We start from the raw sequence: 11,318 nt of genomic DNA, 5'->3' as shown, positions 1-11,318 counted from the left end.
GGGAAAGAGGGGAAACAAACGGGGGAGGGATTTCTAATGCTGTTTTATACCAATGTATTTTTTTTAGCTTGTTCGTGAAAATGTTATACCCACCTGAAAGTTTGGGGAATTTGGTGAGTGTGGCAGGTGTCTACTAGTGATACAATTGTGCATTGCCTTCCAAGGCCCTTTCACTGTAGTGTGTAAGACAGTCCAGCCTGTGGTGGGTAGTTTTGAATCCCCAACTCCTCTGTGTAGTGGGAGGACCAGTCGCTGCTTGAGACAGAGGTGCTCCTAGACTATAAGGGATGACTCTGCACACTGCATGGGCCTGCCTGTTCATAGATGTTAGGGTCGGAAGGGACCTCAATAGATCATCGAGTCTGACCCCCAAATCATCGAGTCCGACCCCCAGGAGACCCCCCGTAGATTGGGGCTGTCCAACTTCTATGTTGTTGGGGCCGCAGGCCCATCAGCCACACGTGATATGAGCAATGCCCCCCTGGGCTGTATGTCACACCATGACATGGCATATGAGCCCCCTCTCCTCACTGCATTGCCTGGTCTCCAAAGCACTGTGCAAGCCCCCCCTCTCCACCACTGCACCATGTAAGCCCCCCCGCCCCCCCCAGCACACGGCACAGGCCCTGATGTGCAGTGCAAGCCCTGATGTCCAGATGTACCACACCATGATGTATGCCTACACAGGCAGACATGACTCCAGCTATACTGTATGGGGTCCCCACAAGCCCTCTGACCCTGGGCTCCCTGAGCCCCATGGGCTGTCCTAATCCATGCTGCCCCTGGGGGGAAGCAGAGAATGGAAGATGGAGGAGGGATGGGGAGCAGGGACACCAGTGACAGCAGCAAGAGTAAAGTGAGGAGCAATGCCCAACCCAGGAGCACAGGGGCCGCAGTTTAACCCTTCCCAGCCCATGGACAGCACTGCTATAGGGAACAAGGGGGAGCCTGGATTAGGCTTGCTAGGCTGTCGATGGAAGGAGGGGGCTGCCCTGTGGCCTCATTCCCCGGGAAAGCTGCTCGGTGCAATGACAGTTCTGTGCTTGGGGGGCAGTGGGGTGGGCAGGAAGACCCCACTAATTGCACCCACAAATGCTGTGACTGGAGCAGCTCGGTGCTGTGGCACATCACCCGACAGAGCGCTTCCTCTGCAGTGCTGCTGCCAGCAGGCCGGGGAGAACGGGCACCCATCTGGCCTTGGGAAAGCGAGGCGTTTCAGGGCCTGCGCCTCACTTCATCCAAGTAGGGAGCACATTCTGCCTCAGCACCAGATGAGCTCTGAGAGGAAACCTTGGGACTCTTCCATTCTTCTGTGAAAGCTCTCGGCCCTCTTCTGCCCTATGCGCGGTCGGATCCACGATTTGACCCTGCTAAGGAGCGAGCTAGTCGCCAGGGAGAGCATCGACTTGCATCCATTGCATCTCAAGCCCTCAACAGGGGAACGACTCTCAAGCACAACGAACCTGCAGTGGAGCTCAGAGGTAAAAGGCTGTATAGTGCAGTGCTGCAAGCAATGACAATTCCCACTGCTGCTGCCCGCACCATATCTGCCCTATGGATCAGTGATTTCAGACTCCATTGCTTTGCATTTGGCCATTTTCACAGCCACAGATTTCTCTCAGAAAGAGGGAGCCTGTTCATACTATATATATATATATATATATATATATATATATATATATATTTTCATGCTTGCTACAGCATTTGCTTTAGTCACAGCATTAACCAAAGCCACAAAGGAAAGCCATTTAGGGTGGCGTTGGAGGGAAGGAGGGGGGACTTAATCTGAAACATGATTAAGTCTCGAGTCAAAACACACTGAATATAAAGACGGCGGGCGGAGGGGGAGGGAAGGGAAAGTGCAAGGAGAAAAATCTAAGCCATTCAGATAATATCTAGCAATTTTGGATTTTCAGGTTGCCTAAGGACATGAGCAGCTCCGATCAGACTGTTATGAATTCACCGTGGAGGAAGCTTAAGTAACAACTAGGAACAGGAGGAAAGTATAATGTGGTTAACTTCTGAAGGTGCCTCAAACTGTAAAATGCCCATGCCACAAAACAGGAAATTCATATCCCCGCAGTTCTGCGAGCATATGATTTACATTGGGATGTCCCAAGAGCTAAACAGGGGCTTGCTTTATTTCTGAAGCCCCTGGGGCACCAAGAAGCAGGGCAGCCAAGGGGTTAAGTAGAGCCACTCCAGTTTCAGGAAGGGAAAGCCATGCCTCATTAACTTGGTGGAATTCTTCGCGGATATTAACACCAGGGTAGACATGGGAAAAGCAACAAACATCACATTACCTCGATTTTCAGGGTACATTGAGCACAACGCTGCGTAAGAGGTCTGTGCTTAGAAACTGGGATGACAGCGTAAGTGGAAATGAGCTGAAGGACTCACCCCCGGTGGAAAGACGCATCAAGGATCTTACTGGCATCACATAAGCTTCTGCTGTCTTTCCAAATGTTGGCATGTATCACAGGCAGATAGTCTTGGCCTGCGGTGTAAATTGAGATGTTGCAGAAACTGCTCATGCTTATCAGGGTCAGACTGCCTCCTCCATCCTTTAAAAAACCACTCTCTTAAATGAGTGAATTAAGATAAAGCGTGATTATCTCCAGTTACGTGGCCATCATTTCATTGGCTTCAACAGTCCTATTCCAATAAATAAGGAGTCCTCATCTGAGGCTTACACAGCCCACAGACAAGCTTATTTTACACCGTGTGCGGGACACCACACAGGCTGGTTGGTAGGTTGCTCATCCACCAGGGCCACAAGAGTCAGCTCCTCGCTTGTGCTGTCACCAATAAGCCGAGAGTCGTGCGCACTGTACTGCGTGTACTCAACAGCCCGACTCAGCAGTGCCTTTGCCCTCGTGCTCTGCAGCGCCCCAGCCTCCTGCTCCCCTTGCCTCTAGCCCTGCTAGGAGCAATACGGCACAGCTCGCTGCTCAGAGACCTCCGGCCTCTCTAATAACCAGGAAGCCACTAGCTAATATCTTCCTGCCTCCATCTTTGTACAGCCAGACCTATATCTTTAAGGGGCCACTTACTCCATGCTAACCAAGGACCTTAGATATGGAGTGGGGGTCAGGGGGCTCCATTACAACACCCAGTGCTTTAACTAGCAGACAGGATGCCAACCCCTATGTATACTACTGATGTGGGTCCCCATGATCACAGTGTTTGAGCTAGTGTGTTGCCCAGCACGAAAACTATACCTTGTACTTTAGGCCCAACCCTGTAATGTGGCAAGTGCCTGCTGCAAGGGTCTGTATGCCTTCCCCCAGCGATCCAGTGGGAATTAGGAGGGCCCAGTGTTTTGTCTGAGCAGGTGAATAGGTGATTACACTATTGGCATGTTGCACAGAGGCTTCATGCCCTCAGAAGAGGCTATTATTTGGGGTGCACTGGGAAGGCTGCCCTTACCTAGCCAGCGCCTCGTGAGCTGCCCCATCCTGCCTACATGTCTCTTGCCAGAGCTGCACAAGCACAGAGGGAGACGCAAGTAGCAGGAGGACCCGACAAAGCCCTTCTAGGAATCACTCGCCTAACTACTTCTCTCCCCTCCTGTGCTTGGCTGCAATTACAGACAGCAGAGACCTAGGGTACAGAAGAACCAGATGTCAGGTGCTAGCAAAATTTCCCGTGCTAGGCCCCTGCACCACTTGGTGTGGGGGGATATAGTACGATCTGCAAAGGGAGGGGATAGAGGGAACCCTAGCCTCACACCACGTTCCACAGGCCTGGGGGTGTGAAAAGTTGCCAGGAGCAAGCTTTTAATGTGAACGGTCACAAGGTTTGGGCTAGAAGCCAGGCCTAGCAACAGCCCTAGGTAGCAGTACAGACATGCCCTTAGGGTAGCTTGTTCAAGCACACCCATGGGGTTTAGGAGCAGCAATGTCTTGGGAGAAACAAGTAGCTCTCAGACTACTAGATAGACTCCACTTTGCAGGATGCAAAGGAGCATGGGACGTGTCTTGCAGCCATGTGCAGGAGCCAGCTACCTGATGCTATGCAAATAGGAAAGAACAAATCATGGCTCAGCTTGATAGCAACCTGGGTGGTGCCACTAGCTTTCGGTGTACTCACGCCCTTAGTCACCTAGGTGCTTTAGACCATCCTCCCCGGGTATGTCTTCACTGCAAGGTTAACTCAGGCAGCTTCACACAGGGATGAGTACCCCTATTAGCCTGGCCTGAGTGTGACTAGCCACACTGCAAAGCTCGACTGGAGTTAGCGTCCTCACTGGTACTGATGTGGCAGTCACCTGTTGCTGTGACCTCTGAGGGTGCGCCCCATGGTTCTTTGCAGTACAGTATGATCCTTGATGCAGCTTTATGATCCTTTCCAATGAATTGTCGGGAGGGACTCACCTGTCCTCCTGGGCACCCAGAGGGGAAGTGTGGGAATGAACTGAAGGACTGACCCGATGCGCCTACTGCCCAGTGGATGGTTTGTCTGCCTCAGGCTGCCGGTGGATGGGATCTGATTTCCGATTCCTACAATCGCACTTCTTGCCATGCCGCATGTGCATGATGGGACACACAATTTTGGGATTGGCGAGCAGATCCAAATTGCACCCCACTTGCCAGTGCAAGGGGATCATGACCCTGGGTTCCCTCTGCCCCAACAAATTGAAAGCTGAGTGTCCAGCTTAACTGATCATTGGCCAGCAGACACCACACCAGGGCCAGTTCGAGACCCTGGTGTGGTCCTAACCCTACCATGTATGCAATGTAAGGCATGATGGAAACCAACACCAAAAATGTCACCTATTTTTGGATAAATTTTTTTTTTGGCTAGTTTCCCTTTCTGTGGTGCCTTTGATTCCCTGAACACGCGATCAGGTTACTAGTTAAGATGCAATTAACAGGCTAATCCCATATTACCTGCAATGTCTGTCTGGGGCCCCAGTGAAAACAGCACAAAGTCTCCACACCTGGGAAATGCTCTGCCCCAACTGGACTAGTTAGCCCACACCAAAAGCACCACTAAACTCACTGGGGAGGATCTCATGTGTGGGTAGGAGTGGAGGTGGGGGCAACATAAAAGTTTGAGCCCCAGGTAATTTTGCAATGAAGGCATACCCAAGCCAGATAATAACAACCGGCTTGTACCAACGTGCTAATGAATGGTATGTGGGGAGGGCACTTTCCTGAAGTGTTTTTATTCATTTAACAGTTGCTATAAGACACTCTCAAGCACAGGAGTCTTCGGGCTGTATTCAAAGCATCTTGAAATCAATGAGTATGTTTCTATTGTTGCTAATGGGCTCATGAAGGTGCTCACCACCGAAACGGGGAACAATGGAAACAGTGTGCACAGTTCAAGGGAGTACAAGACATTCACAGGATTTATCTGCATTAGCCTTGAATAGCAGCAAAAGCTTGTTGCTATTCCAAAGTTTCTTACTGCAGCAAAAGCAAGAGGCAGCAGGGAACCAAATTAAAACAGAGATCACAATGCAGAGTTTATTTAGCATTTATTTCCCAACCTGATGTCATATTTGGCCTCTTTTTGTCTCCATTCTCCTCTGGCAAATACAAACTTTTTCTTTTTTTTTCTTTTGTAATAAAATATATAAAATATTGTGCATCACCGCCCATAGGAAAATCAGAGTTTAACAACAAAAAAGAATAAGGCACATTGCTGTGCAGCATCTTCAAATATATATATATATATATTTAAAACAAACAAAACCCCTTTCAGCCTCTTTGAGGTTGATAACATTTCACCCATCACTGACACATCTCTTGTAATACCATAGTTTCACTGTTGGGAGTGGGCTGGGTTGGTTGCGGTGGATGGAAGGGGGAAGCGTACTCAAAAAAATAATAGGATTTTATCCCTGAGGTGTCAGTAAAAAAATCCTGCCACTGAAAAGCAAGTTTAAAACACCGCCTTAAATAACAGCTATGTTGTCAAAAGTCCGAGTACCGAGATGAGGTGGTGGAAGAATTCCCGGTTCTCCTGAAGTCACATTTTTAATTAGGTTAATCTCATGGCTTCCCGAGTCACAAGACACTTGCACTTCAGCCTTTCGCTGCTCCCACCCCATAGCATCATTCCTTCAGCAGACACATAAGCTTAAGGAAGTTTGTTCATGATTCTCCTGAAATTCTCAGGAAATCAAAATACGCAGCAATTCCTCTCCCAACCACAAGAGCAGCATCCGTACCGTTGCATGTTGGATTCATCTTCCTAGAAATGGGAGGTTTTGAACACTTGCCTCCCACCTATGGCAGAACAACAACAAGAGAAGAAGTTGGCATTCACCTCTGCAGAAGGGAGATATCAGAGAGACAAGACAAGGGTAAGGGTGTATTTCCTAGGTGTCAATAGCAAGAGGTCAGGGGATAGTGGAAGGTGAAAGCTTTATTGCTGTCCATCCATACTGCTCCTGTTAGCTGTTCTGAACCAAAAAGGGAGGACTCCAGTCCACTCCTCCATCCCTCTTGAGCACACTCAGAGAAGACCGAGGCTGCAGTCCCAGCCCATAGGATGTCCCAGCACTCAGTAATAACGGTTCAGGCTCCTGGTCCCTGGAATATCCGCCCGCTCTCCCAGCCTCTGAGCCCTCTCCAGCTCCTCTGCTGAGGTGAAGACATTCATGTTCAAAGTCCTTTCGAACCTGCGGTGCCTGCGAGCTGACAGGTCTGACGTGGTGTCCGAGTCGTCGTCGCTGTCACTGCTGTCACTGTCGCTCTCCCGATCACGGGAGGGCTTTTTCACCGGGGATTGTTTGCAGTCTGTTCGGCAGGACACCCTCAGCACCAAGGCTGCCAGAGTCAACACCAGGCCGATGCACACTCCAGAGACAAAATACAGGGCAGCACGCTCGGGATTCTCTAGAAGGAGAAGCAGAAAGGATTCTCAGAGACGGACAATGTGATCGAACGACACGATTACACAGCCCTGTTGCACATGCACAAACTATTTCTCTTCCCTGATCTTCCCCTGGTTACTGGGTGGTCCTTCCACCACTTCCATCGCTGTGTCACCCCAGCGAATGTCAAGAGGGAGAACTGTCCCCAAGGCACACAAGCCATGGTCTATCTGAAGACATTCCCTACAGCCACCTGGTGTTGTAAAGAGCAGCCAGCGAGATTACAGGCCAGCTCCACCCCACAGTGAGATCAATGCAAAGCCAGCAAGCTGCATAGTCAGCAATGATGACATTTTTTTTCCGTATTCCCAGCCAAATTAGCCAAAACAAATTCCAAATCCACAAGTCAGTCCAGAAACATAAGTGGCCCTACTACCGGCAAACATCCTCCACCCCTATCTGGGGCTTCAGATGTTTCCAAAACTTTTGGTGGGCATCCTACTTGCAGGCCCAAGCCTGGAGACTTGGGGTTCAGATGCCCCCTAGTTTCGCTTGCCCCCAGCCATACGGTCCCAAGGAGCAAGCTAGGGAGGAGTCTCCCATTTCCATAAAGTGGGCATAAAGCCAAGACCTTCCCACTCCAGGAGCTAAGTGGGAGGTTTACTACATCACCTTAGCAGGTACTATCCCCATGCCAGGAGAACGGTCTCCCCGGGAGCGACTAGGAAGACCACCTCCACAGCCACGGTGTTTCCCTTGCTCGGCAAGCATAGGACTACACTTGATCTGAGCTGAGAAGAGGCCAATGACATGCACCTTTCTATCACATATGCCATCATCCACACCAGGAGTAGAAATTATTATAAAGCTTTAGGCTCTCTCTGCCCCGTGGCACATCTGACATTGTAAGCTTTGCATTAAGAGCTTTGCTTATTATCTATTCATGGCATTTGTTTGCTTATCCAAGGTAACCATGCTGGCTTCCTGTCTAGACCACCAAAAGGCACTACCTGTGCTGTCCATGATAGATGGGCTAACTGGATGAATACTATATAACAAAGTGTAACATGGGAGCTGTATTGTACCGAGGGAGCTAAGGGAGCTGTACTGTATGGTTTTTCTTTGTTCTTTGGGCTTTTTAGAAATGCAATTAGGATGGGTTTGTGACCATAGACCCTAAAGGCTGAATTAGCATGGCTGATTTTTAAGTGTTATGAGTCTTTGCATGAGGATAACTTCCAAGCATGAGGGACAGCCTCAGAGACAGCATGAAGGTGCTTGTTTGAATTAACAAGTGGATGATGAGGACTGGCACTGTCAGCCATGTAGAGGTGGGATTCAGTTTCTCAACAGAGAACAAGATGATGAGTAGGGTTGGGATGTGCCAAAAGGAATTATAAAGTCACTCCACTTGTATCGGATACAATATAAAAGAGGAAGTGATTGGAGGGACACGCAGGAAGAGATGCTTAGAGCAATAAGCTCGGAAAACAATCTTTGTGGTATCCTTTCTGGATGGATAGCGGTAGGATAAGAATACTTTTGCCACAGCCAGAGATACCTATGCAGCATCGAGATGTGAAATGACAGCCCAGATGAGAGTTTCAGCAGTGTGAATGATTATGAAAGACCTTATCAGAGCTACGATATGCTGAATAAAACTGCAAGACTTCGATGTAGCCTGCACATGAGGACCAGGAGAGCTATCCAAGTTGAAGTGGTATCTAGGTTGCAGTTCTGAGTGATAGACAGGATGGTGATGTTGTCCTAAATTAATGGAGGAGGAGGAATCAAGGGGAGTTTTGGTGAGGGAGCTGAAGAACTGTTTTAGGCATGTTGAAATTGAGGTCACCCATGAAGAGGCAAGTGATGATGTTTGTATGGACCGGAGACAGAGTGGGAGTGGAAAGGCAGATCCGTGAGTCATCCTCCTGGAAACACTTGTTGAATTTGTGCTTGCAGATAAGATTTCTCAGAGAAAAAGCACAGATGGAGAAAAAAAGCAGAGCAAAGACATAGTTATCCGCAAAGAAACCTGGATTGGATATGAGGAAGATCCATCAAAGGACACACTTGAAGGAATCATTAGGAAAGTGGGAGGAGAACCAGGAAAAATGGAGCCAAAGAAGCCAGGAAAGAACTGATGTCAAGAAGGCCGTGGGTTAGCTGCACTGAAGGAAGTTGATGGGTCAGGGAGAATGAGGATGGAGTTCGGCTTGGAAGAGATGGACAAAAGTGGTTTCAGAGGAGTGCGAGGGCTGGAATCCAGGGTGGAGAAAGTCTTGGGGGGGTCAGACAGACATCATAAGCAGTACATCCAGTGAGCCTAGAAATGAAAGCAAAAGGAGAAAGGATCAGCAATTTTAGAGGGAAATGGATTTTTTTAAGATGGGAGAGAGATTGAAGCGTGTTTGTACCATGAGAGAAAAGAGCCAAGAAATCTTCCATTGACTTAACTAGAGCCAGGATTTCACCAGTTGACTTCAACTTTACCCACTTGACATGCTGCCACTGACACTATATAAATAATGAAGTGATTATATTAAACAGGAAATTAGACTAAATATTCCTTAGGACTGGGATTTCAAAGCCCAGAGAAAATGATTCCTTCCTCACATATTCCCCCAAGACTTGCCTTTGGACTTCAGTATCCAGGTGTGGTACCATTGTGTGCAGGCATTAACTTCATGTCTGCACATCGCTTTCAAGTTAATACGTGGCCTGGAAATGAGCAAAACCAATCTGCACTAGCACAACTGCCTGGCCAATAGGGTTAACGCCTTGCTTTTACAATCGCTCCATTTATGTACACACATGGGCTTCATTTTAAAAAAATGTGATGCATCAGTTCCATAGATCATTCTTTTAACACACTTCATAAAAAGCATAGATTGGAGCTACAGTGAAAGGAAAACATATGGTTTCTCTTCCTCTTTTGCCAGTTTCCCTTTGCCCTTCTCTTTTCTGCACTTTCCCATCTACTTTCCCCATCTGGTGAGTGATCTTAAACTGGATGGGTTATTAGCCAATAATTCATCCCCCTCTGAACCAGCCTATACAGACAGCCTCTCATTTGGTTCGATGATGGTAACTGAACCTTTGGGCTCCACTGGCAGTTATGAGCTACATTTACTACTCTATCAGTATTTAAGACACTGCCTGGACTCCCTGTAATCCTACTGCAGACCTGGCACATAGGCAATCTAGTCACCCAGCAAGCACTCTCCCAAAACAGGTCTTTTTGCACAGCAAAGATACCATTTTTACAAAAACAGACTCCGGTTTTCCTCTCTAGAAGCAGATAAATCACCACTGGCCAAGGTTTTGTCTTCTGATAAGTGATAAATGATTTGGGGAGGTGTTCCCTTCTGAGTGCCCTACTTGTCAGCGGTGATCCCTCACGGTCGAGGATGACCATTCCCATGGGTCAAGTAAAAGGGTGTAGATGAGATGCCTTACTGGAGATACACTAAAGGGGTGCGTAACTAGCATTTTCTGAAAATTGGACCCCCTAGGCAGTCTGAAGTTTAGCATCCAAACACAGAAGTGCCCTAAAATCATGTCATGTTTGAAAATCCTATTATTAGTATATATATTATATTTAATATAATGCATATACTTATGCATCGCAGACCCCAGTCCCTGACAGAACCACTGTTAAAGGTATTACAGATATAAAGCAAAAAGACAGCCTCTGCTCCAATGAACTTACACATCTGCATTCACACACAGGCACACTACAATGGTGAGTTTAGCCAGATATCCTTGTCTTAAAAAAATAACTTACAATTTAATTCAAGTAAATACAATACATAAAAGATACCTGTTAAAAATCAAAAGTGTGTGACATCATAGTAAAGAGACAACATAAAATAATGAGAAAACATGGGAAACTAATAGACAAGGCATTCAATATCTGTTTGCAACTGAATTATAAATAATAGAAATCAATACTCATTGAAGGAAAACTCTTGCTAATGGATAAAGGGCCATAGACCTTGCTGTGAGAAGATCCATGCCTCTGCATATTTCTATTTGTGGAGTGCAATATATATTCAGAGCAGTTTCTTTATAGTCTGTATGTGGAGGGAGGAGGGTGGACTTCAAACCCAAACTTAAAGTTTAAAAGAAAGGTCTTTTGTCTATGAACACAAACTGGTAATTAATCATTGATAACTGAATGGCTCAAGGGATTGGTAAGTGGATACAGAACCTCTGACCTGTTTGGGGATCAATTAATGCTCCAAGTAACTTGAGTGGATCTAGTGGCTTCTGGATAGATGATATGACAGAAGCTGGTGGTGCCTGTCCACATGCCAGTGGATGGCAAATCAGGAGATGGCATCCGTTCATCAGCAAGTGATGGTGGTTATTGCATTGCAACTACTCTACTGACTGGTGGTGCATTTTCTCTTGGGGCTGTGGAGACTGATGGCTCTGCAGGCAAATCACAGTACTAGGAAACTCTGGGCTAGGCTGGTCTGATGGT

General features: G+C 47.5%; 1 protein-coding gene across 1 annotated transcript in view; it reads right to left on the bottom strand.

Moving 5' to 3' along the window:
* Nucleotides 1–5,468: 5,468 nt before the first annotated feature.
* EVA1A (eva-1 homolog A, regulator of programmed cell death) overlaps nucleotides 5,469–11,318 on the bottom strand; it is a 323,709-nt gene continuing 317,859 nt past the window's right edge. Inside the window, exon 8 of the mRNA XM_025208589.1 lies at nucleotides 5,469–6,851. Coding sequence (XP_025064374.1) covers nucleotides 6,517–6,851 — 335 coding nt within the window. The 3' untranslated portion in view covers nucleotides 5,469–6,516. The remainder of the gene's footprint in view (nucleotides 6,852–11,318) is intronic.

This window comes from Alligator sinensis, unplaced genomic scaffold (genome assembly GCF_000455745.1).
Source record: "Alligator sinensis unplaced genomic scaffold, ASM45574v1 scaffold300_1, whole genome shotgun sequence".
NCBI classification, from domain to species: domain Eukaryota; kingdom Metazoa; phylum Chordata; order Crocodylia; family Alligatoridae; genus Alligator; species Alligator sinensis.
This window is presented reverse-complemented; position numbering and strand designations above follow the sequence as displayed.